This window comes from Thamnophis elegans, chromosome 6 (genome assembly GCF_009769535.1).
Source record: "Thamnophis elegans isolate rThaEle1 chromosome 6, rThaEle1.pri, whole genome shotgun sequence".
In the NCBI taxonomy this organism is placed as follows: domain Eukaryota; kingdom Metazoa; phylum Chordata; class Lepidosauria; order Squamata; family Colubridae; genus Thamnophis; species Thamnophis elegans.
This window is the reverse complement of record NC_045546.1, coordinates 1,263,870-1,277,449: the sequence shown is the minus strand read 5'-3', so window position 1 is coordinate 1,277,449 and position 13,580 is coordinate 1,263,870. Positions and strand designations below refer to the sequence as shown.

General features: G+C 44.1%; 1 protein-coding gene across 1 annotated transcript in view; it reads right to left on the bottom strand.

Annotated features, from left to right (window-relative positions):
• Positions 1 to 13,542, bottom strand: part of XRRA1 (X-ray radiation resistance associated 1) — a 14,548-nt gene extending 1,006 nt beyond the window's left edge. The window contains exons 1-6 of the mRNA XM_032219685.1: positions 13,252 to 13,542; positions 9,222 to 9,327; positions 6,432 to 6,583; positions 3,808 to 3,879; positions 2,976 to 3,048; positions 1,169 to 1,285 (exon numbers count right to left, since the gene is read on the bottom strand). Of these exons, the coding sequence (XP_032075576.1) occupies positions 1,169 to 1,285; positions 2,976 to 3,048; positions 3,808 to 3,879; positions 6,432 to 6,583; positions 9,222 to 9,312 (505 nt within the window). The 5' untranslated portion in view covers positions 9,313 to 9,327; positions 13,252 to 13,542. The remainder of the gene's footprint in view (positions 1 to 1,168; positions 1,286 to 2,975; positions 3,049 to 3,807; positions 3,880 to 6,431; positions 6,584 to 9,221; positions 9,328 to 13,251) is intronic.
• Between the last annotated feature and the right edge of the window lie 38 nt (positions 13,543 to 13,580).

Here is a 13,580-nt window from a genome sequence, read left to right as displayed (position 1 = left end):
TCCCTCCCTATCTATCTATCTATCTATCTATCTATCTATCTATCTATCTATCTATCATCTATCTATCTATCTATCTATCTATCTCTATCTATCATATCTCTCTCTCTCTCTCTCTCTCTCTCTCTCTCTCTCTCTCTCTATATATATATATATATATATATATATATATATATATATATATAATCTATCTATCATCTATTTATCTATTTATCTATCTATCTATCTATCTATCTATCTATCTATCTATCTATTAATCTATCTATCTATCATCTATCTATCAATCTATCTATATCTATCTATCTATCTATCTATCTATCTATCTATCTATCTATCTATCTCTGTCCATCTGTACATCCATCCATCCATCTAGCTATTATTTCTTTCTATCTTCCTCTCTTATCTATCATTCATCCACATCTGTCTTCTATGTCTATCTAATCCATCCATCCATACCTGGCCATCTATTATATCTATCTATCTCCCTCTCCCTCCCTCCCTCCCTATCTATCTATCTATCTATCTATCTATCTATCTATCTCTATCTATCATCTCTCTCTCTCTCTCTCTCTCTCTCTCTCTCTCTATATATATATATATATATATATATATATATATATATATATATATATATATTATCTATCTATCATCTATTTATCTATTATCTATCTATCTATCTATCTATCTATTAATCTATCTATCTATCATCTATCTATCAATCTATCTATTTATCTATCTATCTATCTATCATCTAAATCTATCTATTATGTATGTATCTATCTATCATCTATCTATCTATCATCTATCTATCTATCTATCTATCTATCTATCTATCTATCTATCTATCTATCTATCTATCTATCTATCTATCTATCTATCTATCTATCTATCTATCTATCATCTATCTATCTATCTATCTATCTATTAATCTATCTATCTATCTATCTATTATCTATCTATCTATCTATCTATCTATCTATCTATCTATCTATCTATCTATTGTATCTTTTTTTTAAAAAATGTAACCTATAGTTTAGCAGCAAAAGTGCTTGGGCCTGCGGAGGTCTTTCCCAACTGAGTTTACACACACAACATATAGAACATTGGAAACCAACTTTTAAATTGGAAAAATTTAACCTCAATTCCCAGCTGGGATTCGTGCAACTTTCACTTTTGCCCTCCGGACTTACTTCCAAGTGAGGGAAATCCCCAATCCTGATTTTAAGATTCCTCAGACCATTCAGAGAAAGTTCCAGCTCCCGAAGGCCAGGAAAGTTACGGAAAGTTTCTAGACGAATGTTAAAACAGAGGCAGGTTTCAAAGGCGGCCCCCTGAAATGGACCGTTGCTTCGGCCCCAACAGGCGAAGGGAAAGGTACTCAAGGAAAAACCACGTCCAGCTGCTTTTCGTTAAGTAGGTGACAGCTGCTAAGCATCCCATCCCAATTTTGATCACGTGACTGGGCAGGCTGCAATGGCTGCCAGGGTGAAAACTGGTTGCAAGTCCTATTTTGCCTTCCATGGAGGCCCCCGTGCACTGCGCCATCCCTCTGCTGAACAAATAATTCCCTCCCGGCTGTCATTCACTAAGGCTGCATTGCTATTCTGCTTCTCATCCTTCCTGATCCCTATCTTCTTTTATACTTACGACTATAACCGTGTTGCTCGTATCTTTATGGTTTATATTGATTTCTTTAGTTTTCTAGTATGATTTGATTCCTTCTTTAGTTGCCTATGAGATTGCTAAGTGTTGCATCTTATGATTCATGATGAGGGTATTTATGATGACTATGATCATGATTTCTCACTTATAGCTTGTATGTACACCGAGAACCTATGCAAATTCCTTGTGATCTCACCTGGCCAATAAAGGATATTCTGTTCTATTCTATTCTATTCTACTCTATTCTACTCTACTCTATTCAACTCTATTTTTATTCTACTCTCTATTTTCTATTTTATTCTATTCTATTCTCCTATTCTATTCTATTCTCTCTTCTCTTCCATTCCATTCATACCATTCCATATTCTATTCTTATTTCTTATTCTATTCTATTCTCTATTCTATACTCTTCTATTTAATATTTTTATTCTACTCTATTTTCTATTTTATTCTATTCTATTCTCCTATTCTATTCTATTCTATTCTCTGTTCTATTCTATACTGTTCTATTCAACTCTATTTTTTATTCTACTCTATTTTTTATTTTATTTTATTCTATTCTATTCTCTCTTCTCTTCCATTCCATTCATACCATTCCATATTCTTATTTCTTATTCTATTCTATTCTCTAGTCTATACTATTCTATTCAACTCAATTTTTTATTCTACTCTATTTTCTATTCTATTCTCTCTTCTCTTCCATTCCATTCATACCATTCCATATTCTTATTTCTTATTCTATTCTATTCTCTATTCTATTCTATACTATTCTATTCAATTTAACTCAATTTTTTATTCTACTCTATTTTCTATTCTATTCTCCTATTCTATTCTATTCTCTCTTCTCTCCCATTCCATTCATACCATTCCATATTCTATTCTTATTTCTTATTCTATTCTCTAGTCTATACTATTCTATTCTATTCAACTCAATTTTTTATTCTACTCTATTTTCTATTCTATTCTATTCTGCTATTCTCTTCCATTCCATTCATACCATTCCATATTCTATTCTTATTTCTTATTCTATTCTATTCTATCCTATTGTGCATTCTATTCTATTCTATTCTATTCCATCCCATATTCTATTCTATTCTATTCTACTCTACCCTACTCTATTCTCAATGGCATTGTAACTTCAAACAAGCACTGAACGAACAGTTGTCCCCTCATAGGGGAGAAGGGCAGAACGATAAATACACAAATAAGAGCATAAATACATAAATAAACTTCACCCCCACCTCTAGTCAGAATGGACCAACCAGACATGACCCATCCAAGCCACCCCCCCAAATTGATGTGTGTGGTTTCCTTACCTAAAGTCAACAGGTTTTCGGTGGCGTTGATGTAAGCGACGGAATCGAACTGCATAAAATCTCTCTCCCTTGCCTGTCGAAACGGGAGGGTGGGCAACTCAGTTCCTTCGCCTCTTAAGGGTCTCTTCCTCACCAGCTGACCCCCAAGAGGTGGCCCAACACCCCACCCTCCAACAGAATCCCCTCTGAGCGACAGTTAGTCCTTGACTTACAACCCCAATTCAGTCTGAGGTTTCTGCTGGTAAGCGAGAGAGGAGTTGAGTAAGTTTTGCCCCGTGTGGGTGACTGTTCCTGCCACATCTGTTAAGCCAGGGGTGTCCAAACTTGGGAACTTTAAGACTTGTGGACTTCAACTCCCAGAATTCCCCGGCTGGGGAATTCTGGGAGTTGAAGTCCACAAGTCTTAAAGTTCCCAAGTTTGGACACCCCTGTGTTAAAGCGAATCCCTGCGGCTGTGACGTTAATAACACGGTCGTTAAGGGAACACGGTCGTTAAGGGAATCTTAGCTTCCCCTTGTTGACTCAGCTTGGCAAACGGTCGCCAAGGGGCCCCCAAATGCGAGTCAGTTGGTCGCGCAACCACAGGGAAGCTGCAATGGTCGCAAAGCGTGCCAAGCGGTCATAAGTGAGCCACTTTTTTTTGGTAACTGTTGTAACTTTGAACGGCCGCTAAGTGAAAACGGTCGTAAGTGGGGGACTACCTGTAAAAAATAAGAAACGGGTCCCAGCCACCCAGGAGAAAAGGGGACCGGACCAAGCCGCCTAAAATGCCACCTGTAAGGGCCCCTCCCCTTGAAGCAAAGGGATGTCGCGGGTTCGAATCCCTACTCACCAAGGCGAAGTTCTGGTGGCTGATATTCACGGAGCACAAATCCGAAGGTGTCTGCACATGGTGGAGCTTGATCTAGAAATCACAAGTCAAAGAAAGTGAAAATGGAAAAGTCAAATCCCTACCGCCAAAAAAACCAATTTCCTCTGCAGTGGCCATGACAGGAAGACTCTGTAAAATGGGTGTGTGTGTGTGTTAGTATTTCAATAGGGGCTGTGTGAGCTGACTGAGGGACAGGATCCAGAAGTTGTGAATGCTCCAACACTGGAAGTTTTTAAGAAGACGTTGGCTAACCATTTGTCTGAAGTGGTGTAGGGTTTTCTGCCTAATCAGGAGATTGGACTAGAAGACCTCCGAGGTCCCTTCCAAATCAGTTATTCTATTCTATTCTATTCCTATTATTCCTATTCCCATTCCATATTTTATATTCTATTCTGCATTATACTTTCTGTTCTATTATTCTATTCTTATTCCTATTATTCCTATTCCCATTCCATATTTATATTCTATTCTATTCTGCATTATATTTTCTGTTCTATTCTATTCTTATTCCTATTCCTATTATTCCTATTCCCATTTCATATTTTATATTCTACTCTATTCTGCATTATATTTTATGTTCTATTATTCTATTCTTATTCCTATTCCTATTATTCCTATTCCCATTCCATATTTTATATTCTATTCTATATTCTATTTTATGTTCTATTATTCTATTCTTATTCCTATTATTCCTATTCCCATTCCATATTTTATATTATATTCTATTCTATTCTTATTCTATTCCTATTCCTATTATTCCCATTCCCATTCCATATTTTATATTCTATTCTATTCTGCATTATATTTTCTGTTCTATTCCATTCTATTCTTATTCCTATTCCTATTATTCCTATTCCCATTCCATATTTTATATTCTATTCTGCATTGTATTTTCTATTCTATTCTATTCTATTCTATTCTATTCTATTCTATTCCATTCTATTCTAACTCAGGATAAAGGGAATATGGTGAGGCCTTACAAAGAGGGTGGAGAAGCGCAACTAAGATGAATAAGTAATCTAGAGGCTAAACCGGAATAACAGTCGGAAGGGACCTCGGAGGTCATCTAGTCCAACCCCCCCTGCTCAAGCAGGAGAACTGATACCATTTCAGACAGATGGCTGTCCAATCTCTTCTTAAAAACTTCCCGTGTTGGAGCAATCACAATTTCTGGAGGCAACTTCTGTTCCACTGGTTAATTGTTCTCACTGTCAGGAAATTTCTCCTCCGTTCTAAGTTGCTTCTCTCCTGGATTAGTTTCCACCCATTGCTTCTTGTTCCACCCTCAGGTGCCTTGGAGAATAGCTTGGCTCCCTCTTCTTGGTGGCAACCCCTGAGATATCAGAAGACTGCTATCATGTCTCCCCTGGTCCTTCTTTTCATTAAACTAGACATACCCAATAACACAATACCAGAGTTGGAAGGGACCTCGGAAGTCATCTAGTCCAACCCCCTGCTCAAGCAGGAGACACTATACCACTTCAGACAAATGGCTAACCAACATCTTCTTAAAAACTTCCAGTGTTGGGGCATTCACAACTTCTGGAGGCAAGTTGTTCCACTGATTAATTGTTCTCACTGTCAGGAAATTCCTTCTTAATTCAAGGTTGCTTCTCTCCTTGGTTAGTTTCCACCCATTGCTTCTTGTTCTGCCCTCAGGTGCTTTGAAGAATAGCTTGACTCCCTCTTCTTTGTAGCAACCCCTGAGATATTGGAAGACTTCCATCATGTCTCCCCTGGTCCTTCTTTCCATTAAAATAGACATACCCAGTTCCTGCAACCGTTCTTCGTATGTTTTAGCCTCCAGTCCCCTCATCCTCTTTGTTGCTCTTCTCTGCACTCTTTCTAGAGTCTCCACATCTTTTCTACATCGTGGCGACCAAAACTGGATGCCGTATTCCAAGTGTGGCCTTCCCAAGACCTTATAAAGTGGCATTAACCCTTCACGGGATCTTGATTCAGAGGATGAATGGTTGAGGGAACTGGGAATGTCTACTCCAGGATCTGGGACTTCAACCCACCCCCAGAATTCCCCAGCCGGCATTGGGAATCCCAGCTGTAGTTTTGTAAAGTGAAATCTGGCTTCCCCGTTGATTCTTCTTGTCAAAGATATCACGCGACCCTGGGAGACTGCGACCGTCATAAATATGAGTCATTTGCCAAGCGCCTGAATTTTGGCCACGTGACCGTGGGGGGGCTCCAACGGTTGTAAGTGTGAAAAACGGTCATAGGTCACTTTTTCAAAAGCCTTCTGGACTTTCTTGGGTGGTTTTTTTCCCCTTGACAACATTTCCCTTCTCATCCAAGAAGCTTCTTCGGTTCTGACTGAGGGATGGGGGAATGAGAAGCTCCAGAGGCTTCCAGTGCAGCTGTAATTTTGAACAGTCACTAAAACGAATGGTTGTAAGTCAAGGACTATCTGTGTAATCTCATTGGCCGATTTCCGCTCCGGTTCTCAAGGACTTTCCCATGAGGCTCCTTGACCCTCGTCCTTCCAAGGACTCCAGGCGCCCAGGATTGTGGAGGCTGGAAGGAACCCTAAGGGTCATCTAGTCCAACCCTCTGCAATGACCACCCTCACTCACCAGCAGGGCCCCATTGAGGACTTTGTCGGGCCTGGGGCACTGAGCTTTCCGCAAACACTCTTGCCAGCTCTGCTGGGCAGCTTCCATGCCAAGCAGCCATTCGGCCTTGCTTTTCTCCACATTATGACGGGCCACCTGCCAGTGACCGGCGCCTGGAGGGAGAGGTGCAGAAAGAAAAACTCAGCCAAGGTGAACTTTAAGTCCCTTTAGTTTAGTGGTTAAACCAGGAGACGGTGAGTTCTAGTCCTGCCTTAGGCATGAAAGCCACCTGGGTGACTTTGGCCCAATCACCAGGAGACGGTGAGTTCTAGTCCCGCCTTAGGCATGAAAGCCGGCTGGGTGACTTTGGGCCAATCACCAGGAGACGGTGAGTTCTAGTCCCGCCTTAGGCATGAAAGCCGCCTGGGTGACTTTGGGCCAATCACCAGGAGACGGTGAGTTCTAGTCCCCCCTTATGCATGAAAGCCGGCTGGGTGACTTTGGGCTAATCACCAGGAGGCGGTGAGTTCTAGTCCCGCCTTAGGCATGAAAGCCACCTGGGTGACTTTGGGCCAATCACCAGGAGACGGTGAGTTCTAGTCCCCCCTTATGCATGAAAGCCAGCTGGGTGACTTTGGGCTAATCACCAGGAGGCGGTGAGTTCTAGTCCCGCCTTGGGCATGAAAGCCGGCTGGGTGACTTTGGGCCAATCACCAGGAGACGGTGAGTTCTAGTCCTGCCTTAGGCATGAAAGCCAGCTGGGTGACTTTGGGCCAATCACCAGGAGACGGTGAGTTCTAGTCCCGCCTTAGGCATGAAAGCCACCTGGGTGACTTTGGGCCAATCACCAGGAGACGGTGAGTTCTAGTCCCGCCTTAGGCATGAAAGCCAGCTGGGTGACTTTGGCCCGATCACCAGGAGACGGTGAGTTCTAGTCCCGCCTTAGGCATGAGAGTATTAAGGACAGCACAGCTTCAAATCTCCTCTTCTGCAGGGTCCTTTCCCTAAACCCTCCAGCGGGGTTCGGCAAAGGGAGCAGAGGAGAGATTCACACAATACATTCGCACTCAGTTGCACAACTGGGTGGCCTTTCCATTGCCTCAAATGTTTTGAGAGGGTGGCGCTGGGAGCATCGCTCTAGAAGGCCCCAAAGGTGTTTTTTTTTTTTTCTTTTTCTGGAGGCAACTGGACTTTTCTGGTTTTCCTTTGAAGACATTTCTCTTCTCATCTTCAGCTCTGATTGTTCCGAAGAAGCTTCCTGGAGGAGAAGCGAAACCTCTTCAAAGAAAAACAAAACAATTGGAATAAAATAGAACTGGAAGGGACCTTGGAGGTCTTGCAGTCCAACCCCCCCCCCCTGCTCAAGCAGGAGACCCTATACTACTTCAGACAAGTGTCTGTCCAGTCTCTTCTTAAAAACCTCCAGTGATGGAGCACCCACAACTTCTGGTGGCAAGCGGTTCCACTGGTAATTGTCCTCAGTGTTAGGAAGTTTCTCCTTTTTTTTTTCTTTTCTTTCTTTAAATTTTTAAACCTTTATTGAAAATTATAAACTTTAAAATACAAACATCTTTAAAAATAGTTTTCGCATACGTTACAATCCTTTCTGACAGTACTGACAATAACCATTTGTTAGTCAATTACATTTTTATACATCCCTAATTATTCCTATATCTGTACATCTACGTTTCTAAGCTATACATTTCATCTTTCTCCTTAATTCCCAGGTTGCTTCCCTCTTTGATTAGTTTCCAACCATTGTTTCTTGCTCTGCCTTCAGGTGTTTTGGAGAATAATTTGAACCCTCCCTCTTCTTTGGGGCAGCCCTTCAAATAATGGAATACTACTATCACATCCTCCCTAGTCCTTCTTTTCTTTAAACTAGAAGTACCCAATTCCTGCAACCGTTCTTCCTATGTTTTAGTCTCCAGGCCTTTGATTGAGTTGAGTTTATTGGTCTTGTATGCCGCCCACTCCCGAAGGACTCCGGGCGGCTTACAATAAACAAGGGAAGGGGATAAATAAACAAAACAACACTTTAAAATATACAACATTCACAGTTACCGTGAGGCTGGATATTTCACAAGCCCCCCGGCCTGCTGGAGCAGCCAGGACTTGGTGGCTTTGCGGAAGGCCGGGAGGGTAGTGAGGGTCCGGATCTCCACGGGGAGGTCATTTCAAAGGGCTGGAGCTGCAACAGTGAAGGGTCTCCCCCGGGGAGTCGCCAGCCGACATTGGCTGGCAGATGGGATCCGGAGGAGGCCTAGTCTGTGTGATCTGATCGGTCTATGGGAGGTAATCGGCAGGAGGCGGTCTCTCAGGTATCCAGGTCCTATGCCATGTAGGGCTTTATAGGTAGCGACCAGCGCCTTGAAGCGGATTTGGAGACTAATGGGTAGCCAGTGCAGCTCGCGGAGGATAGGTGTGACGTGGGTGTACCTGGGTGCACCCACAATCGCTCGCGCGGCTGCGTTCTGGACTAACTGAAGTCTTCGAACACTCTTCAAGGGCAGCCCCATGTAGAGCGCATTGCAATTGTGATCATTGTAATTCTGCTCTTCTCTGAACTTTTTCCAAAGTCTCAACATTTTTATTGTTGTATGATAGTCCAGTTGCCTCTTGAAGAAAAAAAAAACCACCCTTGGGACAAACATGAACTGGATGAGTGGGAATATTCACAATCCTTAATCTAGAAAGATAAGCTGGGCCACTTTGGGGAGGGATTTATAGAAGTCTCTATTTTTTTTTTCCAGCTACAAAGATCCTGAAACCTTCCCCACTTCTTAAAAACTGCATATCCAGACACGTTACCTTCTTCGTATCGAGGCTGCAGAAGGCTTTTAGCGGGAAAGCAGTTGGTGGGATAACACTGCCCATCATCCAGCTTATACGAGGCTGCCATGATCTCCCTTCAGCCCTTAAGGCAAAGCAGAATGTTAATAATTAAAACCTTTCCAGCAACAACAACAACAAAAAACCACAGCTTTTGAAATCTCCCTCAATAAAGTCCCTGAGGAAGGAAGTTCATCTGCATATTTTGAGGCATAAAATTCCTAAAAAAAAATAAAACCACGAAAGTTTTCATCTGCTCGAAATGATGGGTTCCCCTCTAGGGGATCGAACCAATGAAAGGATCCCTGAAGGATTAGAGCAGTGTTTCTCAACCTTGGCCACTTGAAGATGTCTGGACTTTAACTCCCAGAATTCCCCAGCCAGCGAATGCTGGCTGGGGAATTCTGGGAGTTGAAGTCCAGACATCTTCAAGTGGCCAAGGTTGAGAAACACTGATCTAGGAGATTCCGAAAATTTGCACAACTGAGTAAAGACTTAAGTAGACAGGTAGTCCTCGATTTGCAACCACCACGGAGCCCAGATGTTTTGTTGCTACGAGAGACATTTGTTAAGTGAGTTTGCCCCCCCCCCACATTTTATGACCTTTCTTGCCACGGTTCGTTAAGTGAATCACAGCAGCTGTAAAGCGAGTCACACAGCTGTTGAGGGAATCTGGCTGTCCTGTGAATTTTGCTCGTCAGGAGGTCCCAAAAGGGGATTTCCCCCAGGACGCTTCGCCCCGTCATAAATACGGTATGAGTCAGTTGCCAAGCGTCTGAATTTGGATCACGTGACCATGAGGTCACAAGTGTGAAAAACGGTCATAAGTCCCTTTTTTCCAGTGCTGTTCTAACTCGGGACTAGAGGACTTCCAAGGTCCCTTCGAATCCTGTATTTGTCCCTCAAAAAAGAGATGCTTTTTTCAGGAGGCAAATGGGCTTCCTTGTTTTTTCTTCTTTGAAGACGTTTCTCTTCTCCTCCAAGAAGCTTCTTCAGCTCCGACTGGATGGTGGGGAAGGGAAGGATTGATGCTCCTTGCAGACAGCTGGTCCTTTGCATCCTTTGAGAGGGTCCTTGAGGCCACTTGGAGGCTTTATCTGTGTCCTCAGGGTCCCCTGAGTGGTGCAAAAGATTCCTGTAGTCTGGAATTTCTCTCTCTGGAAATCCATTCCTGCTCCCACCCCATTCCAAGGGTCTTCACCCCAAATTGCATAGCTAAAAGTCTGTAGAGATTCTCCATCATCCAGGTCCATGATTGCCCCAAAGGTGCTTTTTTCAGAAGGCAACTGGACTGTCTTGTTTTTTTCTTTGAAACCAAATGTTGTGGGAGTATGAATGGATTTCCAGAAAAATTGAGAAGTACAGGAACCATTTGCACCACTCAGGGGACCCTGAAGACACAGGGAAGCCTCCAAGTGGCCTCAAGGACCCTCTCAAAGGATGCAAATGACCAGCTGTCTGCAAGGAGCATCAATCCTTCCGTTCCTCAACATTCGGCCAGAGCTGGAGAAGCTTCTTGGATGAGAAGCGAAACGTCTTCGAAAGAAAAAACAAGAAAGTCCAGTTTTCTCCTGAAAAAAGCACCTTTGGGACAACCTGGATGACGGAGAATCTCTATAGACTTTCAGCTATGCAATTTTGGATGAAGACCCTTGGAATGGGGTGGGGGAAGGAATGGATTTCCAGGGGAAAAAATTGAAGGAACCATTTGCACCACTAAGGGGACCCTGAGGACACAGATAAAACCTCCAAGTGGCCTCAAGGACCCTCTCAAAGGATGCAAAGGACCAGCTGTCTGCAAGGAGCATCAATCCTTCCATCCTCCACCATCCAGTCAGAGCTGAAGAAGCTTCTGGGATGAGAAGAGAAACGTCTTCAAGGAAAAAGAGAAAGTCCAGTTGACTCTTGAAAAAAGGCACCCTTGGGACAACCAGGACCTGGATGATGGAGAATCTCTACGGACTTCATCTCTCTTTGCAAAAAAAGATAAACTTTTGCAATCCCTGTTTTTCTCCAGGGGAGACCCCCACCCTCCCCATGTCACTGCTTAACAAAGCAGCCAGGCCTCTGTGACATGGCCCACAGGGACCCTTCCCAGCAAGCCCTGCCAGGGGGAAACCAACACCTGCCCAGACCAGCAATGCGGGTGACACATGGCGACGTGAGGGTTCAAATCAACCTGAACCGTTACTGCAACGACCCACTGCCATGCCAGCCCCCAGAGACCTCGTCACCCCCGTCACGGAGCGCAGCAAACACCTGCCACAAAGTAAGCAGAGGACTATGCAAGTTCCCAGACAGGGGGCTACCACCATTGAAACCCTGGGCTTAGGAATCCCGAGATTTTAAACCACTCTCGTCCATGACCTTCTGCTTCAAATCCATCAAAGAAGCTGGAATAAGGGCCGGTAGCATTCCTTGAGATCATCTAGTCCAACCCCCCAACCCCTCAGCAAAAACAACCAATTTTGGTCACCATACTACAAACAAGATGTTGGGATTTTAGAAAGAGTTCAGAGAAGAGCTAAACTAAGATGGTTAAAACATATGAAGAACAGCTGCGGGATTTGGGTCTGGCTAGCCTAAGGAAAAGAAGGACCAGGGGAGGCATGATAGCAGTCTTCCTGTATTTGAGGGGCTGCCCCAAAGAAGAGGGGGGTTAAGCTAAATTGTAAATTTAATGAATTTATATGCCGCCCAATCCCGAAGGACTCCGGGCGGCTTACAAAATACAAGGCTAAAAAGATAAAAAAGTTAAAAATAAGGAAGAGAAAACAGATTAAAAAGCAACACATCGTACACTCTATTCTCCAAAGCACCTGAGGGCAGAACTAAAAACAATGGATGGAAACTCATCAAGGAGAGAAGCGACCTGGAATTAAGGAGAAACTTCCTAACCATGAGAACAATTAACCAGTGGAACAGCTTGCCACCAGAAGTTGTGGATGCTCCAACACCAGAGGCTCTGAAGAAGAGACTGGGCAACCATTTGTCTGAAATGGTACAAGGTTTCCTGCTTGAGCAGTGGATTGGACTAGAAGACCTCTAAGGAACCTTCCAATCCTGTTATTCTCATTTATTATATTTGTATGCCGCCCTATCCCGAGGGACTCGGGGCGGTTAATTCTCTTATTCTGCTAGCCTAATCAAGAAGAAAACTAAGCTAGAACTAAGGAGAAAGTTCCATGAGGACAACCAGTGGAACAGCTTGCCACTAGAAGTTGTGGATGCTCCAACACAGGAGGCTTTGAAGAAGAGACTGGACAACCATTTGTCTGAAATGGTATAAGGTTTCCTGCTTGAGCAGTGGATTGGACTATAAGACCTCTAAGGAACCTTCCAATCCTGTTATTCTCTTCTTCCGAGGTGGCGCAGTGGTTAAATGCAGCACTGCAGGCTACTGCTAGATCAGCAGTTCAGCGGTTCAAATCTCACCGGCTCAGGGTTGACTCAGCCTTCCATCCTTCCGAGGTGGGTAAAATGAGGACCCAGATTGTTGTTGGGGTTAATATGCTGACTCTCTGTAAACCGCTTAGAGAGGCCTGAAAGCCCTATGAAGCGGTATATAAGTCTACTGCTACTGCTATTATTCTGCCAGTCTAATCAAGAAGAAAACTAAGCTAGAACTCAGGAGAAAGTTCCATGAGGACAATTAACCAGTGGAACAGCTTGCCACCAGAAGTTGTGGATGCTCCAACACTGGAGGCTTTGAAGGAGAGACCTTTTCTGAAATGGCACAGGGTCTCCTGCTTGAGCAGGGGGTTGGACTAGAGGACCTCTAAGGTCCCTTCCAGCTTACTCATTCCATCCCAACCCCCAGGATGTGATGGACGAGGGCTACATAAACCATAATCCACACCCACCCCGGTTGTGGAGCCAGACCAACTGGGGGAGGAGATGGGGATTGTAATTCCACGCTGGGAAGGGCTCCAACTTGGGGAATTAATGAATTAAAGGGAGGGAAAAGACATAATTAAAACCTCTTATAAAGAGGGGGGGGGGGGCAAACCATAGAGCGTCGAGTCCTCCCGTGGCTAGAAAGCCTCCCGCGCCTTTTCTCTTCCCACCCCACCGCTCCCCGCAGGAGAGAGGACGGAGGCGGCTCGGATTCCGGCTTCAGCCCCCTCCCCACAGCTGGCCGTCCAGCCGGTCGTCCTTCCTTCCTCGGGCTCCTTTTCTTCGATCCAAGGCGAGCCGCGACTCCCTCACATTTCCTTCCCGAGGCCCCCGGTAGCCATGGCAACCCGCCCGCCGCGAACTCCACTTCCCAGGCTGCCCCGCGCGCGGGCGCGGCTCCCTATAGGGCGGCGCCTCCCCGTCCCGGCGTGCCTTGCGCAG